This window comes from Caretta caretta, chromosome 10 (genome assembly GCF_965140235.1).
Source record: "Caretta caretta isolate rCarCar2 chromosome 10, rCarCar1.hap1, whole genome shotgun sequence".
In the NCBI taxonomy this organism is placed as follows: domain Eukaryota; kingdom Metazoa; phylum Chordata; order Testudines; family Cheloniidae; genus Caretta; species Caretta caretta.
Window position 1 is genome coordinate 33296726 of NC_134215.1, and position 19808 is coordinate 33316533.

Sequence of the window (19808 nt, forward strand, 5' to 3'; positions counted from 1 at the left end):
GGTCCCTTCCAACCCTTATATTCTATGATTCTATGATCAGAGACGTAACAATAAAGCAATGTTAACCAGGACTACATTAAGTGAGGAGTTACTGTATTACTTTTCCAACAGATGCTTGGGTAGTTCAAGTCCCCCATTGCTACCAGGCTTTGTGTTTTGGATATTTCAGCTATTTGTTCTAGAAATGCCTCATCCACCTTCTCTTCCTGATTTGCGGGTCAACAGTAGACCCCTACCTGGAGATTTTCAACTTGTTTGCCTCTCACCTCCTTCTGGGGGACCTCAGAACCTTGATGTATTATCCATCTCCCTTTTTATCCTTCCTGAACAAGCTATATCCCTCTATATCAATATTCCAGTCATGAGACTTCTGATCAAGTCTCTATGACACCAATTAAGTCATAGTTTAGCTTATGTACTAATACATCCAGTTCTAACTGCTCATTCCCCATACTCTTTGGATTTGTATATAGACATCTAAGATGTTTAGCTGATTCCCCCACTGATTTCCCTCGTTGCTCCTATGACCTTCTGTAATTTTCCAGGTCTCTGTAACAACTTCTACCCCTCTGCTAACATTCCTTTTTTTTATGCTTCCCTGTGTGCTTTTGTCACCTCCCCCCTTTGAAACTAATTTAAAGCCTTCCTCACTAGGTTGGCAAGATGGTGTGAGACGATTCTCTTTCCCTTCTTGGTGAAGTGGACACCATCTATTCCCAGCAGACTTCTTCCTGGAACAGCATGCCATGGTGGAGGAAGCTGAAGCCTTCCTGTCAACACCATCTATACAGCCATGCATTCATCTGCAGGATGCGCATGTGCCTGCCTGGGCCCTTACCCTCAACTAGGAGAATTCACAAGAAAACAACCTGCGTCCCCAACTCCTTCACCCTTGTTCCCAGCCTCCTGCCATCTGTGGGATTCTGCCTTCCCAGTGCAGTTTCTAATAGATGGCAAGAGAACAGGAACAACAAAGGCGGATCTGGGAGCTCTCTAGGTGGACAAGTGACTTTATGTGACCGTTGGAGTAACACTGCTGTCTGTTTGTTGTTGCGTGCTTGCTTACCTTGTGCCAGCCATATTTAAGTTTATGTGCTGAGCCTACTGGCCTGCCAGGCAAGGCTGAGAGCTTCCTAACGAGGCTCCACTTTGCCATCCTTAGACCCCTAATCCCTTTAGGATATCTTGACAAGAGGCTGGGGCTAACTGAGGGAGAAGAGGGGTTTAAAAAGCCAGCTCGTAAGCCACCACAAGAGCGAATGAACAGGAGCAGAAAGCAGGGGAGTTTTGCGAGGGAGTTTAGAGAGGAAGCCTAAGAACCAGATATACCTAATAGTCCCTAAATTTAGGGCAATAACCCATCCCCTCAAAACAAAAAACAAAAACCCAACATTTGTAAGTGCTTGCATAAAAATGGAAGAAGTCTAAATACTAGATGGCTGAACTTGAGTGCCTGGTATTAAATGAGGATATTTATATAACACATATCACAAAAACTTGGTGGAATGATGATAATCCATGGGACATGGTAATATCAGGTACCAAGTATATAAGAATGGCCATGTCGGTCACAGTGGTGGGAGAGTGACACTATATGTGAAAGGAAGCATACAGTGAAAATTTTAAATGAATCAAACTCTACCATAGAATCTCTATGGACATAAATTCCATGCTTAAGTAATATAGAGTATAGCAATAAGAATATATTACCAACCGCCTCGCTGGGATGTTGACAGTGATTGTGAAATACTCAGGTTGACTAGAGAGGCCACAAAATCAGAAAACTCAATAATAATGGGGGATTTCAACTATCCCCATATTGACTGGGAACATGTTACCTCAAGGTGTGATGCAGAGATCAAATTTCAAGATACCATTAATGACTACTTCTTGTAGCCATTCTGGATTTAGTCCTACGTGAAGCACAGGTTCTGGTCTAAGAGACAAATATAGCTGAACCGCTCAGTAACAGCAACAAGCATGCAATTAAATTTAACATCCTTGCAGGAGGGAAAATACCAAAGAAACCCACCACAGTAGCATTTAACTTCAAAAAGGGGAACTAAACAAAAATGAGGAGGCTAGTTAAACAGAAATCAAAAGGAACAGTCACGAGTGAAATGCCTGTAAGCTTCATGGAAAATTTTAAAAAACACCATAATAAAGGCTCAAATTATATGTATACCTTACATAAACAAAAGTAGTAGGAGGATCAAAAAAACGTGACCATGGCTAAACAACAGAGTAAAATAGGCAGTTAGAGACAAAAAGACATTTTCTAAGAAGTGGAGGTCAAATCCTACTGAGGAAAATACAAAGGAGCATAAACTCTGACAAGTGTAAAAGTATAATCAGGCAGGTCAAAAAAGAATTTGAAGAGTAATAGCAAAAGACACAAAAACTAACAGCAGATTTATTTTTTAAGTACATCAGAAGCCGAAAGCCTGCTAAACAATCAGTGGGGCCACTGGACAACTAAGGTGCTAAAGGAGCACTCAAAGAAGAAAACGCTGTTACAGAGAAGCTAAATGAATTCACTGCATTGGTCTTCACTGCAGAGGATGTGAGGAAATTCCCACACCTAAGTCATTCTTTTTAGGTGACAAATCTGAGGTACTGTCCCAGATTGAGGTGTCATTAGAGGTGGTTTTGGAACAAATTGATAAATTAAACAGTAATAAGTCATCAGGACCAGATGGTATTCATCCAGGAGTGCTGAAGGAACTCAAATATGAAACTGCAGAGATCGGACACTAGATAGGGAGGGCTCTGAGTTACTACAGATAATTCTTTCCCAGGTATCTCCCTGGTGGATCTTTCCCACATGCTCAAGGCCTAACCCAGGGGGTGGGCAAACTTTTTGGCCCAAGGGCCACATCTGGGTATGGAAATTGTATGATGGGCCATGAATGCTCATGAAATTGGCCGTTGGGGTGGGGGGGAGGGGGAGGGCTCTGGCTGGGGCTGTGGGCTCTGGAATGGGGCTGGGGATTAGGGGTTGTGGGTCCCGGGGTCCCAGACTTCGGCCCTGCTCAGCCTGCTGCCTGCCTGGATGAACAGAACCCCAGGCTGGCAGCGGGCTGAGCAGGGTTGGAGGCTGGGACCCCGGGACCCCGGCTGGCAGGAGCAATCGGATGGAACAGCAGGCCGGCTGCGGGGCTGAGTGGGGCCGGCAGCCAGGACCCCAGCTGGCAGGAGCTGGCGGCCAGAACCCCAGACCGGCAGAGGGTTGAGCCACTCAGCCCACTGCCAGTCTGGGGTTCCGGCCGCCAGCCCTGCTCAGCCCGCTGCAGGCCTGGGATACCAGCTGCCAGGCCCCGCTTACCTCACTGCCACTCTGGGGTTCCGGCCCCCTGCCAGCTGGGGTCTGGGCCTCTGGCCCCGCTCAGCACGCTGCAGGCCTGGGGTACCAGCAGCAAGCCCGGGGCTCTGCTCCTGGCCTCGGCACAGCGCTCTGCAGCTGGCCCCAGCCTGAGGCCCACTGGGCCCAGCCTGAGGCAGTGAGGGGTGCAGACAGGGGCAAGAGGGGGCGCAGCTCAGCACCACCACTTTAAAAGTTGTTCCTGGTCCTGGTTTGCTGCTTATATCAGACCATGTCTGCGTTTGACCTTGTGCGTGCCCTATGTCGCCATTTCCCCCCCCCCACTGACAGTTGAGGGGAACATTTAAAAAAATGGCAGCTCCTAAGAAAGCAAAGTTAGATGTCCGTACATTTCAGCCTTCTTGGACAGACACATCTGGATTTATTCAAAAGAAGGACCGTGCTGTTTGTGCTTTCTGTTGTGAAAGTGTTGTTTATCGCACATCAAGTGTTCGATGACATTTTGAAACGAAGCACGAGAAAATCTTTCTTGACGAAGCAGACAAGACTGAATCGATCAAAAAGGCAGGAGCAGGAAAAGCAGTGTTTTTAACAGCTTAAGTGTGAGTCAAAATCAAGCTACAGAAGAAAGTTACAAGATTGCACAGTGCATTGCAAAAAACTGAAAGCCATTTACAGAGGGGGAACATATAAAAAGTTTTTCTCAGCAGTTCAGAGATTTCGTTCAATGATTTGCCAAATAAAGACACGATCATATCTAGAATAAAAGAATTGCCTGTCTGACAGAACAGTTGAGAGAAGCATAAGCGAAATGGCAGAAAACATTAAGGAAAAGCAGATGACTGCATTAAAAGACATAGCAGTGTTTAGCGTTGCAGTTGATGACAACGTGGATATAAACGACTTTCCACGTTTGACAGTTGTTGCAAGATATTGTGCTTCCGATGAAATCCAAGAGGAACTTTGTTGCCAAAAACCCCTGCATGGCACAACAAAGGGGAAAGATATAGTGGAAAGTTTTATAAACCATTCTGAAGAATGAGGAGTTGACATCAGAAAAATATTTTCTGTGACAACAGATGGTGCTCCTGCCGTGGTCAGAAAACAGAAGGGATTTGTAAAGTTACTTGAAGATCAAATTGGCCACCCAACAGTCAAATTTCACTGTATCATCCATCAAGAAAACCTGTGTACTAAAATTTCTAATTCCGAACTTAATAATGTGATGAATACAGTGGGGCGAATTGTGAATTTCCTTGTTGCTCCATCTGCTTTGACTCACCGACAGTTTCAAGCTCTGCTAGAAGAGATGGACAGTGCTTATAACAACATTCCCCTTCACAACAACATTCGGTGGCTAAGTAGTGGCACGGTTTTGGTGCACTTTGTAAACTGTTTTGATGTAATCAAGGCGTTTTTGTCAGAAAAAGGACAAAACTAGCCCCAACTGGATGATGACAAATGGCTGTTTAAGCTCATGCTTCTAACTGACATCGCTGCTCACCTAAACGAACTCAACCTCTGTCTCCAGGGCAAACGTGTCTGGATCTTTATGAAGCCTGGAAGGCATCTGTTGTAAAACTAGCAGTTTTTGCTCGGGATATTCCAAGTTCTACTTTCCACTACTTCCAACACATAAAAGAACTATCGACACGTTGCGCTATCAGTGTCGATGAGATTGGAATGTACATGCAAGAACTGAAATGAGAAATTTCTGACAGATTTCCAGCAATTTGGCCCAATGCTTTCTTTTCTAATTAAACCTGAAAAGTTAAAGTCACTTTCGTTGGTCTGTATTTCAGTGGATGGGTGTTGATTTCGAAATGCAGCTCATTCAGTTAAAAAGCTCAGAATTGTGGGCATCAAAGTTTGTAGATCTGCGGAGTGCACTTGAAGCTACCGAGAGAGATCATGGGTCCTCTATTCTGGTTAACAACTGATCACTCAGAAGGCTGTGTGCAGCTTAAAGTATCCAAATACAAGCCACACATTGGAAAACTCAGCAAGGAAAAGCAAGGGCAAGTATCACACTAAACTGATAAGATCTGCATTTAATTTAATTTTAAATGAAGCGTCTTAAACATTTTTAAAACCTTATTTACTTTACATACAACAACAGGTTAGTTATATAATGTAGACTTATAGAGAGAGACCTTCTAAAAACGTTAAAATGTATTACTGGCACATGAAACCTGAAATTACAGTGAATAAATGAAGATTTGGCACACCACTTCTGAAAGGCAGCCGACCCCTGATATAAGGTATACTTGGATTTCAACAAGCCGCTGACAAAGTCCCTCACCAAAGGCTCTTAAGCAAAGTAGGCAGTCACAAGATAAGAGGGAAGGTCATCTCATGGATCAGTAACTGCTTAAAAAATAGGAAAAAGAGGGGAAGAACAAATTGTCAGTTTTCATAGTGAACAGGGGTAAACAACAGGATCCCAACGATCTGCACTGGGACCAGTGCTGTTCAACATATTCAAAAACAAGATGGAAAAAGGGGTAAACAGTGAGGTGGCAAAATTTTCAGACAAGATAATTAAATACGAAGCTAACTGTGAACAGTTACAGAGAGATCTCACAAAACTGGGTGATGGGATCAAAATGGTAGATGAAATTCAATACTGAGAAGAGCAAAGTAATGTACATTGGAAAACACAATCCCAACTATGCATACAAAATGAAGGTAATAGCTAATTTAGACCCCACTAAACAAAGACATCTTGAACTCATGGTGTATCTCTGAAAACATCTGCTCAAAAAATAGCAGTCAAAAAAGTTGTTAATGTTAGGAACCATTGAGAAAGGTAAAGGAGTACTTGTGGCACCTTAGAGACTAACCAATTTATTTGAGCATGAGCTTTCGTGAGCTACAGCTCACTTCATCAGATGTTTACCGTGGAAACTGCAGCAGACTTTATATACACACAGAGAATATGAAACAATACCTCCTCCCACCCCACTGTCCTGCTGGTAATAGCTTATCTAAAGTGATCAACAGGTGGGCCATTTCCAGCACAAATCCAGGTTTTCTCACCCTCCACCCCCCCACACAAATTCACTCTCCTGCTGGTGCTAGCCCATCCAAAGTGACAACTCTTTACATAGTCAAGTCGGGCTATTTCCTGCATAGATCCAGGTTTTCTCACATCCCCCCCACCCCCATACACACACAAACTCACTCTCCTGCTGCTAATAGCTCATCTAAACTGACCACTCTCCAAGTTTAAATCCAAGTTAAACCAGAACATCTGGGGGGGGGGGGGTAGGAAAAAACAAGAGGAAACAGGCTACCTTGCATAATGACTTAGCCACTCCCAGTCTCTATTTAAGCCTAAATTAATAGTATCCAATTTGCAAATGAATTCCAATTCAGCAGTTTCTCGCTGGAGTCTGGATTTGAAGTTTTTTTGTTTTAAGATAGCGACCTTCATGTCTGTGATTGCGTGACCAGAGAGATTGAAGTGTTCTCCGACTGGTTTATGAATGTTATAATTCTTGACATCTGATTTGTGTCCATTTCTTCTTTTACGTAGAGACTGTCCAGTTTGACCAATGTACATGGCAGAGGGGCATTGCTGGCACATGATGGCATATATCACATTGGTGGATGTGCAGGTGAACGAGCCTCTGATAGTGTGGCTGATGTTATTAGGCCCTGTGATGGTGTCCCCTGAATAGATATGTGGGCACAATTGGCAACGGGCTTTGTTGCAAGGATAAGTTCCTGGGTTAGTGGTTCTGTTGTGTGGTATGTGGTTGTTGGTGAGTATTTGCTTCAGATTGCGGGGCTGTCTGTAGGCAAGGACTGGCCTGTCTCCCAAGACTTGTGAGAGTGTTGGGTCATCCTTTAGGATAGGTTGTAGATCCTTAATAATGCGTTGGAGGGGTTTTAGTTGGGGGCTGAAGGTGACCGCTAGTGGCGTTCTGTTATTTTCTTTGTTAGGCCTGTCCTGTAGTAGGTAACTTCTGGGAACTCTTCTGGCTCTATCAATCTGTTTCTTTACTTCTGCAGGTGGGTATTGTAGTTGTAAGAAAGCTTGACAGAGATCTTGTAGGTGTTTGTCTCTGTCTGAGGGGTTGGAGCAAATGCGGTTGTATCGCAGAGCTTGGCTGTAGACGATGGATCGTGTGGTGTGGTCAGGGTGAAAGCTGGAGGCATGCAGGTAGGAATAGCGGTCAGTAGGTTTCCGGTATAGGGTGGTGTTTATGTGGCCATCGTTTATTAGCACTGTAGTGTCCAGGAAGTGGATCTCTTGTGTGGACTGGACCAGGCTGAGGTTGGTGGTGGGATGGAAATTGTTGAAATCATGGTGGAATTCCTCAAGGGCTTCTTTTCCATGGGTCCAGATGATGAAGATGTCATCAATATAGCGCAAGTAGAGTAGGGGCTTTAGGGGACGAGAGCTGAGGAAGCGTTGTTCTAAATCAGCCATAAAAATGTTGGCATACTGTGGGGCCATGCGGGTACCCATAGCAGTGCCGCTGATCTGAAGGTATACATTGTCCCCAAATGTGAAATAGTTATGGGTAAGGACAAAGTCACAAAGTTCAGCCACCAGGTTAGCCGTGACATTATCGGGGATAGTGTTCTTGACGGCTTGTAGTCCATCTTTGTGTGGAATGTTGGTGTAGAGGGCTTCTACATCCATAGTAGCCAGGATGGTGTTATCAGGAAGATCACCGATGGATTGAAGTTTCCTCAGGAAGTCAGTGGTGTCTCGAAGGTAGCTGGGAGTGCTGGTAGCGTAGGGCCTGAGGAGGGAGTCTACATAGCCAGACAATCCTGCTGTCAGGGTGCCAATGCCTGAGATGATGGGGCGCCCAGGATTTCCAGGTTTATGGATCTTGGGTAGTAGATAGAATATCCCAGGTCGGGGTTCCAGGGGTGTGTCTGTGCGGATTTGATCTTGTGCTTTTTCAGGAAGTTTCTTGAGCAAATGCTGTAGTTGCTTTTGGTAACTCTCAGTGGGATCATAGGGTAATGGCTTGTAGAAACTCGTGTTGGAGAGCTGCCGAGCAGCCTCTTGTTCATATTCCGACCTATTCATGATGACAACAGCACCTCCTTTGTCAGCCTTTTTGATTATGATGTCAGAAAGGTATAGCTAATAAGACAGAAAAATATCATAACGCCACTATGGAAATCCATGGTACACCCTTGAATACCACATGCAGCTCTGGTCATCCCATCTCAAAAACATATATTAGACTTGGAATAAGTAGAGAAAATGGCAACCAAAATGATTAGAGGTAAGGAATAGTTGCCATATGAGGAGAGATTAAAAAGACTGGGACTGTTCTGCTTAGAAAAGAGACAACCGAGGGGGGGATATGATAGATGTCTTTCTCCATGGTATGGAGAAAGTGAATAGGGAAGTGTTATTTACCCTTTCAGATAACACAAGAATCAGACTTCACTCAATGAAATTAATAGGCAGCAGGTTAAAACAAACATAAGGAAGTACTTCTTCAAACAACCTACAGTCAACCAGTGGAACTCATTGCAAGGGGATGTTGTGAAGGCCAAAAGCATAACTGGGTTCAAAAATAATTAGATGAATTCACGGAGGACAGGTCCATCAATGGCTATTAGCCAAAATGGTCAGGGAGGGAACCCAATGCCATGTCCAAAACCCAGAGCATGCCCTGCAAATCCCAGGAAGAGCAGATATGGGCTAGACAGGAACTGCATCCCAGTGCTGGGATTACAGCTGTGTCTAGGTCTCTAATGGAGCGATCACTTGCTTAGACAATGGCCAAGGAAATATAACAACACTGCGAAACTCAGAAAGTAACAAATACAATTCACTAATCCGGGGATTCTCAAACACTCCCTACTGTGGAACACAACATACACGTTGTATTGCCCAGCCCCAGTCTTCCCACTCATGATCACTTATCATCCCTATGGCAACTGCAGCAGGCCCTTACATGAAAAAGTGAAAGTATCTAGTATATTTTAACAGTCTCCGAAGACATAAGTGCTTTGTCCTTTGTGATAAAGATTACTTATGCTGTGTCCTTTGGGCTTCATCTCATCTCCCTGTCCCCTCCGTTCTGCTCCCTTCTCCCTACACATTCCCGTCCCTTGTCCTCCTTCTCCCCTCAATGTGCTGCCCAGTTACCCCATCCCCTGGTCCCCTTGGCACTCCTCTAGGGCCTGCCGGTGTCTCAAAGCTCCAGGCTCACTGGTCACTCTGGCCCATGAGGAAAGCTCCTGCTTCCTCTCCGATTATATAGCAGTGACCCCAGTGTAGTCACTTAAGCTCATTCCAAGATTTTTTTTTTTTTAAAAGGAAGAGCCCGGCCAACAACAGAAGCAACTAGAAACAGAGAGAAGATTGGGCTCCACGTGACCAACGAGCGCTCTGCGGGCCACAGCTTGGGAGTGTTCGCCCTACCCTAAAAACTGCCTCTCTTTTGCTAATAGAAAAAGTGAAAGCATCTCTGTCCTCCTTTCTCTGCCTCTGCAAGAGGAACAGTGCATTCTCCCCCTGCCACAAGAGAGATGACGCCAGAGATGCACCCCCTTTCCTCTGGAGCATGATGCATAAGAAAGAAATGTCACATAAATCTGGATACCGAGTAAATTCCACGATACCTCTGCCAGCAACAGGAACCCCTCAAACTCCAACCTTGACTCAGGCAGCAGGAAACAAGAACATTTGAAAGACAAGGCACCAGAGATCTGCCTGCCAGAGAGTTTTAGTCATCCCTGAAGTGCAGCTTTATGGTGAAATATTTCATAGCTCAATACCAGGAAACCAGAGTTAGGGGACTCGCTCATCCTGACAGAGCAGGTGTGGCTGGGAGAGGGACACAACAAACCAGGGGAGGGTTGCCCTCACCGCACCAGCGCCTCCTGCAGAGCTAATTAGGACGGGAGCTCTGCCTGTTTTCAGCACATGAGGTCTCAGACCTAGAGAAGAGCAGGGTCTCGGTGAAGAAAACCCCCGCATGCACACACTGTACGGCAGCATGCTGTGCACCTGGCTGCCCTCCTCCCACATGAGAGGCTGCCTTTTAGTAGGGATACATGCACAGAACATGGAAAGTGCTTTAGTCCCAACACGGTAACAGGCACTATGGGAGAAGCCACAGGTTGTTTCCAGGAAAGGGCTGGAGCAGGAGAGGGCAACCCTCCCCTGCTTTGTGGTGTCCCTCTCTCAGCCACAGAGGGGCATGGTATGGGTGGGCGGGGGGGGGGCACAAACTTGCTGGCCTTTCATCAAAGCGTGGGGTTACAGACTCAATCTAGCATCACTGTTGAGCATTGACCAGCCCTGCAGACACCCAGCTGTGAAGGGCCAGGGGCACAGGGAGGCAGTGGATACTGATGAGGGTTACACTCCAGCTCAGCTTCTACTGGGCTTCAGCTGGGATAAGCCGTGCAGCAAAGTGACTTCCTGTTCCTCTTGCCAGCAAAGGGAGATACCTGGATGGTGATGGTTCCCTTCTCGCTGTCTGTCTGCAGGTGAATCTCCATCTCTGGTAAGACCTTCCCTTCAGACATCAGCTTATGACGCAGCTTTTCCAGTGCATCGCTGCCATTGGAGATCAGCTCCCGGATAAACACCTGGGGAAGGAACATTGTTATGTACTGCAGCCTCTGTCTAGCCAGCACCGCTCCCAGCCACCTGTGTGGCACCCACACAGTGTTCAGGGCACGCTGCTGGCTCATACACAGGTTTTCATCCCAACAGAGGGACTTGTCGAGAGACAGACACGCAGACTGCAACACTCTAGGTGTGGCCATGTCACAGCCCCTAAACGGGGTACCAGAAGAGGAGGGGTTTGAGCAGGCATTCTTTACGCTGGCACCGTTGGCTCCTATGGAAAGGACATGTGGGTTTTTAGCACTTTAGTCTTCTGAGTGATACTGATGCCAGAACCCCAGAGTGCATCCTTTCCAATGGAGTCAGAAGTCCCAGAGTGAAGCTTCCTTTCCCAAACATGGCTGGATGGTGTGTATAGGCAAGGCCTTAGTCAAAAATCTGGAGCACACCCCATTCTCGCCAGGGCACAAAGACATACCTCTGCCGGCAAGGACAGGGCAGCCTTCTATCAATCCCTGCATTTAAAATGCTGCACTAAAATCTAAGGGAGAAAAATGGCCAGTAAAAGGAAGGGGATAGTTCCAGTGAGGCAGCAGGCTAGCACAGCTCTGCCTTGACTCCATTAACTCCATCGTGCTGGAACGCTACATGCAGTGCGGCACAGAGCCAACTGTATTTCTCCATTTAGTGGTGTGGGGGCTGGTTTGTTTAAACTTGGTGCTAAAACACAGCCAATTGCCAGAGCCAAAACAGGCCTACTGAGTCATCTAGATGTATTTACATATGAAATTAAAAACATACTCTCTTGGGAAGTCAAGCAGGCATTTCCACTGCAAGGGCAGTGTCTTGCCCTGCCACAGACAGAGACAGATATATATATATATATACACACACATGGCTTTGCAAACAGAAACTTCACCAGCATCGGTATGATTAGCAGGTGACCTACCTCCTTCTCCGAGTACAAGGAACGTGCAACAATGTCCAACAGCTTCTTCGTCTCTGCCTGGAACTCATGTTTGGAGGCTTCTCCTAGAATTAATCACACACACGCACACCCAAGGGCATTTCACACAGTTCTCTCATACAGGAAAGGCACACACAGCCTCACTAGTGTGCCTCAGCCTCTCAGGGCCCTGGCTAGGAGTGGCAGGGGATATGGGCATCTATGGCCTCCACGGAAACTGCCAACAAAGGCACTATTTATTTCGAAATGTGAGAATGGTTTTTGCCATGTGGGCACACTGTCAGCCTGGACAAGGGCTGAGACAACACAGACTGCAGAATGGCCATTAGACGATATATTATGTGAGTTCAGGTCACTACATAGAATCATAGAATATCAGGGTTGGAAGGGACCCCAGAAGGTCATCTAGTCCAACCCCCTGCTCGAAGCAGGACCAATTCCCAGTTAAATCATCCCAGCCAGGGCTTTGTCAAGCCTGACCTTAAAAACCTCTAAGGAAGGAGATTCTACCACCTCCCTAGGTAACGCATTCCAGTGTTTCACCACCCTCATAGTGAAAAAGTTTTTCCTAATATCCAATCTAAACCTCCCCCACTGCAACTTGAGACCATTACTCCTCGTTCTGTCATCTGCTACCATTGAGAACAGTCTAGAGCCATCCTCTTTGGAACCCCCTTTCAGGTAGTTGAAAGCAGCTATCAAATCCCCCCTCATTCTTCTCTTCTGCAGGCTAAACAATCCCAGCTCCCTCAGCCTCTCCTCATAAGTCATGTGTTCTAGACCCCTAATCATTTTTGTTGCCCTTCGCTGGACTCTCTCCAATTTATCCACATCCTTCTTGTAGTGTGGGGCCCAAAACTGGACACAGTACTCCAGATGAGGCCTCACCAATGTTGAATAGAGGGGAACGATCACGTCCCTCGATCTGCTCGCTATGCCCCTACTTATACATCCCAAAATGCCATTGGCCTTCTTGGCAACAAGGGCACACTGCTGACTCATATCCAGCTTCTCATCCACTGTCACCCCAGGTCCTTTTCCGCAGAACTGCTGCCTAGCCATTCGGCCCCTAGTCCGTAGCGGTGCATTGGATTCTTCCGTCCTAAGTGCAGGACCCTGCACTTATCCTTATTGAACCTCATCAGATTTCTTTTGGACCAATCCTCCAATTTGTCTAGGTCCTTCTGTATCCTATCCCTCCCCTCCAGCGTATCTACCACTCCTCCCAGTTTAGTATCATCCGCAAATTTGCTGAGAGTGCAATCTACACCATCCTCCAGATCATGTCTGGGCTGAAGCTGAATCAGTGACCTCGAAGTGAAAAATTACACTCCATTCCTGATCCATGGAGCCATCCAATCCCCAAATCTTCATCTCTAAAAATGCCCTCCCCTGCTTCGTAGCCAGTCCTCCCCCCTCTAATTTTTAGAGCACCACACGCCACCAGATGTGAGCCCTCGCTGTTGTACCAAATAGAGGCTGGTGGGGAAAGGGAGCTCCAACATTTAAAGGAGCTATCTGCAAACACCCCACTCTAAGAGCTTTCAACAAGCACTCTAAGGTCCCAACATAAAAAGCATACTCTAAGTAAAACAGAAGAAGCCATTGTGTTAATCTGGCACCTCTCTGCTGAAGCACCCTTGATACTGCACACACCCCGCTGATTAATGTACTTAATCTTTCTCAATGACAACAGCGGCTCAAAGAGAATAACACTTTACAAAATGCTTCTCTCAATAGGCTCTCTTTCAGGCTCTTTTTAAAAGGCCCGATCTTTGGCATTTCCTATCTTAGACACACTTAAGACACTAGCAGCACAGTCAAAGTTACCCGTGACCTGTCACATGTCTGCAGCTGCTTGCAGACAAAACCCCAGATTCTCTGACCCCAGAGGGCAAGATGATGGGTGCAGGGGGACCAAGTTCATTTAAGGGCTTCATAGCCCTGGACCTTCAAAAATACAAGGTGTATGGAAAAGGCCTTGGAATATTGAGTTTAAGATGCTATTTCTGTGTTCAGATAACTCACATGACTTTGTTTTAAAGCAGCTCTGCTTGGAGGCAGGCAAAGCAATTAGTTCTAACTAAAGGGATGACAGCATGATTTTAATCAGAGATCTCCATCCTCACAAGCAATGAGCTGGGTACACACAGTTCACCTGTGTAACAACAGATGCAACAGCAGGCAAGAGGCAGGTCCTTTGGAACCCCCTGCCTACACACACGAAAGTTACATCCACCAGAGCACACTGCAGGCTTCTGCCAGACTGCAACTATAGAGGTGCGTCTATCTCACTCTTAAGTAGTTTTATTTCTCAACAGGTTCATGCTTCCAGCGAGATATTGAGAGGGTACAGGGGTGAACCTGTTCCTGCTGTTTTATTCTTTACTCTGTATTTACTACTTTGCTAGAGATTTTATGTTGTGGTGTTCATTCTGGTGATTTTATTTTTGCTAGGATACCTAGAAGTCCTTGACCATGAGACTCCAAGAATTTACTCTTATTGAAGCATCAATGACAACTTCCTTCCACAAGTCTCGAAAGTCCATCCCAAAAGCCATTCTAACTGATGGGATGACAAACACCTGCACCTCTCCCCCTCCAGAGGTGGGGAAGGTACCTTGGGAGATAGCCCCAAGCTCCAGCCCTCCCAGTTAGGCACTGTTTTGCCAAGGCAGTGCCATTTCACTGGGTTTTCAACGCACCCCAAGAGACTTCCTTCCCGTGATATCCCCGGCCTCTGCTCACCTTTCACATTCTCTGTATTGCTGATGATGGTGTGCAGGGGCTCCTCTTCCTTGTTCTCAGCTGCCTGGGTACTGTACTTCTGCCCAGCAAGAACGCTGAAGGTGGCTAAGTTGTGCCGGGGGACTGGGAAATGGAGGGCTGCTCTCTGAAGACATGTGATTCCTCTTCCTAGAAGATGCAATTCAAGCGGTTTTAATCTAACTCACACATATTAGAGATAGGAAAGCTCTATCAAGGTCACAATTCCCTTTCCCGAGGGCTAATGCAGGATTGCTCCCTAAGGTACACTGTCCTATGCATTGTCCAGTTGAGTGTTCAATCCCCACATGATCGGGGTCTGGCCGGAGCCTGGGCTCTGAGACCCAGCAAGGGGGGGGAAGGTCGCAGAGCTGAGCCAAAACATCGCATTGCTTAGCCCCATAGCACAAGCCCAAGTAAACTGACCCAGGCTCTGAGACTTGCTATTGCTATATTTTACTGACAGAAAGTTTTCCTCCTATCAAATCTGTTTTCCTTTGCTCAGTTACATTTCATTACTCCTGGTTACATCCCATTTGACCACCCCCTATAGAATTCTACTCCAATTTGGCCCATACACCTGCTGATTTATGATACCGGCAGTAAACATTCAATCCTGAGCTCTCAAAGATGCCTCCTTTGGCAGAGTGTAGCTACTGGTCAGAATGCCAGAATCACACCCCCCGGCAGAGCCAGTTTTAGGACTAAACAGCACATGCTGCCTCTCAGGGTCCTATCAGAAGCAAGAGTCATAACCCGAAAAGCTATAAAAGACAGCAAATTCCACTAGCTCCACTAGGAACATAGGAATTGCCACCTTTGTCATAGCCTTGCCTGTCTGACTTAGCGAAGTACATCACAGGAGACCCTCTTCCGTTTGGCAGAGAATGAAACGAAAACAAACACTGGCTACTAACCAACATTTGCAGCACTTGGCAGATACAAAGCACTGTCTTATATTAGTGCTCAGTGTAATTATCTATGTTGTGAAGACAAAAGGAAATGGTGCTAAAACGATGTTCCAATGTAGAAGGCAAGGCAAATATATTCAGAGGTGGGCGAACGTGCATGCAGCCACATAACCACATATTCAAGCTGGTTTCAGGTGGACTGGGTTATGCCAGTTCCACAGGAAAATGATGGTGTACGAGAACCTCAAAAGGCCCTTTTCAGAAAGCTTGAGATCCAACAGGCCCTGTAACACACAGAAGCGATTTCCAGACTTTACTTCCTTCAGGTTTCCACTGTATATTTTACACCTAATGAGCAGCAAACTCTGCTGCATTCCACTTGCCAGGATTGAGCGGTCCTGAGCCTGGGGCTGAGGGGAAATTATCAGGCAGAGGAGGGTATATTAATTCACCTCCTCCATGACAATGGATACAAAATGGAATAAGAATGCTCTGGCAAGTGGATGGGTGGTTTTCCACCCTTCGCCACTCCAGCCCAGTATTAAGCTGCAGCTCGCCCCACACTGCGAGTGGCAGAGTTTCCTTAGGGCCAGGGAGAGAACCTGGTCAAGCTACAAAAGCCAGGAGCGGGCGGCAACAGCAGACAATTCTGGGCTTTTACAAAAACTCTTTTTTGCCCTTGTAGGCTGTTTCATCAGCCAAGGAAGCAAAGCAAACTCCAGGTTTAAGTCTGTTATAAAGGCCCTTACCCCTGGGCCCCATTCATTATTTATTGTTTACAACAACAGGTACAAACAAAATAAAACTATCCAACCAAAAATGCTGATTAGATCCCAAGAACCTTGCTGCCTCTACCAGTGTGTGTGTGTGTGTGTGTGTGTGTGTGTGTGTGTGTGTGTGGACCACCACACACCCCTCCCCTGGTACCCCTTTGGATCCAGCTTCCTCTTCCAGCCATGTAATAGGCAGAAATCTCTTAACCCTTTCCAGGCTGCTGCTTTTACCTCGACATAGTGCCTGATACAACTTACACCCCTTACCCTTCACAAACATGTCCCATAGTCCTCCAGTTGTTGTCTGGCTGATCCAAGTCCCTTCCAAGGTCAGCTGATGCTGACCCTAACCAACCAAGCAGATGATGCTGACTACCAACATACAGTTAACACCCCTAAAACACACACAGACATTTAGTATCTGCCATTCTGAAGCTCTGAAAAGACCAAGGTATCTCTCAATCCAAATGCATCAAAACCAGAGCTCTCAGCATTACTGTCGCCCTTCCAAAGGGTAAGCAGCTCTGCTGCTTCCCTACGCCTCAGACCCTAGGCTGAGCCAGTTATCAACCCCAAATAGTCCCTTACCATGTCTCCCATTCAAAAACAGTTCCAAGACATGATGCACTTTTCCAGCCAGAACCCCCAATTATTACTCAATTAGTTCTGTCCTTAAAGAGCCTGTGAATAGCTCTCATGCACTTGAATACCTCCTACACCCGTAACTGCTGTATCACACACAGTTCTGCCTCATTGTTCAAGCAAAAGTCTGTAGCTGTCATTCCAATGCATTTGTTGGACTGATCCAAGAAAATGAAGAAAAAGCCCACATGAATGAGGATTTAAGAACGGGAGAGTTCAGTATATGGTGAACCAGTCCATCACACTTAGCCCTGGTCTACACTACGAGTTTAGGTCGAATTTAGCAGCGTTAGGTCGATTTAACCCTGCACCCATCCACATGACCAAGCCTGTTTTATCGACTTAAAAGGGCTCTTAAAATTGATTTCTGTACTCCTCCCCGGCGAGGGGATGAGCTCTAAAATCGACCTCGCTGGGTTGAATTTGGGGTCGTTGGACAGACGGTATTGGCCTCCAAGACCTATCCCGGAGTGCTCCATTGTGACCGCTCTGGACAGCGCTCTCAACTCAGATGCACTGGCCAGGTAGACAGGAAAAGCCCTGGGAACGTTTGAATTTCATTTCCTGTTTGGCCAGCGTGGCGAGCTGATCAGCACAGGTAACCATGCAGTCCCAGAATAGCAAAAGAGCTCCAGCATGGACCGAATGGTAGGTACTGGATCTGATCGCTGTATGGGGAGAAGAATCCATGCAGGCAGAACTCCGTTCCAAAAGACGAAATGCCAATATATTTGCAAAAATCTCCAAGGGCGTGATGGACAGAGGCTACACCAGGGTCACACAGCAGTGCCACGTGAAAGTTAAAGAGCGGAGGCAAGCCTACCAAAAAACAAAGGATGCAAACAGTCGCATCGGGTCAGAGCCCCATGCATGCCGCTTCTATGATGAGCTGCATGCAAGTCTAGGAGGGGCCCCCTACCATTACCCCACCACTGTCCGTGGACACCTGCAAGGGGGGAGTCTCACGCAACAGGGATGAGGATTTTGTAGATGAGGAGGAGGTTGAGGATAGCACACAGCAGGCAAGCAGAGAATCCCTTCTCCCCGGTAGCCAGGAACTGTTCATGACCCTAGAGTAAATACCCTCCCAACGCGGGCTCCAAGACCATGAAGCCGGAGAAGGCACCTCTGGTGAGTGTACCTTTGTAAATACAATACAGGATTTAAAAACAAGCGTGTTTAATGATTAATTTGCCCTGAAGACTTGGAATGCATTTGTGGCCAGTATAGCTACTGGAAAAGTCTGTTAACATGTCTGGGGATGGAGCGGAAATCCTCCAGGAATATCTCCATGAAGCTCTCCTGGAGGTACTTCCAAAGCCTTTGCCACACGGTGGGGCAAGACCCGTTCATGCTGAGCTGTTCGCGTTTGGCTGAGAGGGATCTTCCCTGATACTAGCCATGTGGTGGGGGGAGAGGGGAGTGAAGCACATGTGCTATGTAATGTGAATCACTTGATTCAGTGTGAAATAGTTTTCCCTTTGTTCTCTAAAATGTATCTTTTTAAATACTACTCTTCCTTTTTTCCCTCCTGCAGCAGCAAATGTTTCTGAGCTCCCCCTATCATCTCCATCCCAGAGGCTAGCACAGATTAGAAGGCGGAAAAAACACATGGCATGAGGAGAGCAAGCACACAAACAAAGCACACAGCAAGCAGCAATAACAATGGGAATATTGGTTTCACTGGGGTCTAACCGAGTCAGTAAACTGCGCCAGCAAGCTTTTAAACATCCAAATGCACATTCTACCACCATTCTGCACTTGCTCAGCCTATAGTTGAACTGCTCCTTACTACTGTCCAGGGTGCCTGTGTATGGCTTCATGAGCCACGGCATTAAGGGGTAGGCTGGGTCCCCAAGGATAACTATAGGCATTTCAACATCCCCAACAGTAATTTTCTGATCTGGGAATTAAGTCCCTTCTTGCAGCTGCTCAAACAGCCTGGAGTTCCTAAAGATGTGAGCGTCATGTACCTTTCCCGGCCATCCCACGTTGACATCAGCGAAACATCCCTTGTGATCCACCAGTGCTTGCAGCACCATTGAAAAGTACCCCTTGCGGTTTACGTACTGGCTGCCAAGGTGGTCCGGTCCCAAGATAGGGATATGCATTCCGTCTGTCGCCCCGCCACAGTTAGGGAACCTCATTGGCAGCAAATGGCAGCAAAGTCATCCACTCTGACCTGTACAATTCCCAGAGTCACTGCCCTTGATAGCAGCGACTCACTGATTGCGTTGGCTACTTGGATCACAGCAGCCCCCACAGTAGATTTGACCACTCCAAATTGATTCCCAACTGACCGGTAGCTGTCTGGTGTTGCAAGCTTCCAGAGGGCTATCGCCACTCGCTTCTCAGCTGTGAGGGCTACTCTCATCTTGGTATTCTTGCACTTCAGGGCAGGCGAAAGCAAGTCACAAAGATCCATGAAAGTGCCCTTATGCATGCGAAAGTTTCGCAGCCACTGGGAATCATCCCAGACCTGCAACACTATGCGGTCCCACTGGTCTGTGTTTGTTTGCCAGGCCCAGAATTGGCGTTCCACTGTATCAACCAGCCCTATGCCACCGTGATGTCCAATTGCCACAGCCCATGCTTTCAGGAATGTCTGTGTCCACGTCCTCATCAAAATCGCCCTCATGCTGGCGTCTCTTAGCCCGGTTCTGCACATACTCCAGGAAAATGCGCGAGGTGTTTACAATGCTCAAAACAGCAGCGGTGAGTTGAGCGGGCTCCATGCTTGTCGTGGTATGGCGTCTGCAGGAGAGCAGAGTTGCAGCGGAAGCGGTGGATGACGATGGATGCCATGAGAATAGATATTTATACAGAACGACGAGAGGACCTGCGAGGTGGATTCATGGCATGAGGA

General features: G+C 46.8%; 1 protein-coding gene across 2 annotated transcripts in view; it reads right to left on the reverse strand.

The window, feature by feature from the left end:
- TRAP1 (TNF receptor associated protein 1) overlaps positions 1-19808 on the reverse strand; it is an 83657-nt gene that overhangs the window by 48234 nt on the left and 15615 nt on the right. For both annotated transcript variants that reach the window (XM_048866814.2, XM_048866815.2), the window contains 3 exons: positions 14599-14766; positions 11833-11915; positions 10763-10903 (listed from right to left, as the gene is read on the reverse strand). In XM_048866814.2, coding sequence (XP_048722771.1) covers positions 10763-10903; positions 11833-11915; positions 14599-14766 — 392 coding nt within the window. The remainder of the gene's footprint in view (positions 1-10762; positions 10904-11832; positions 11916-14598; positions 14767-19808) is intronic.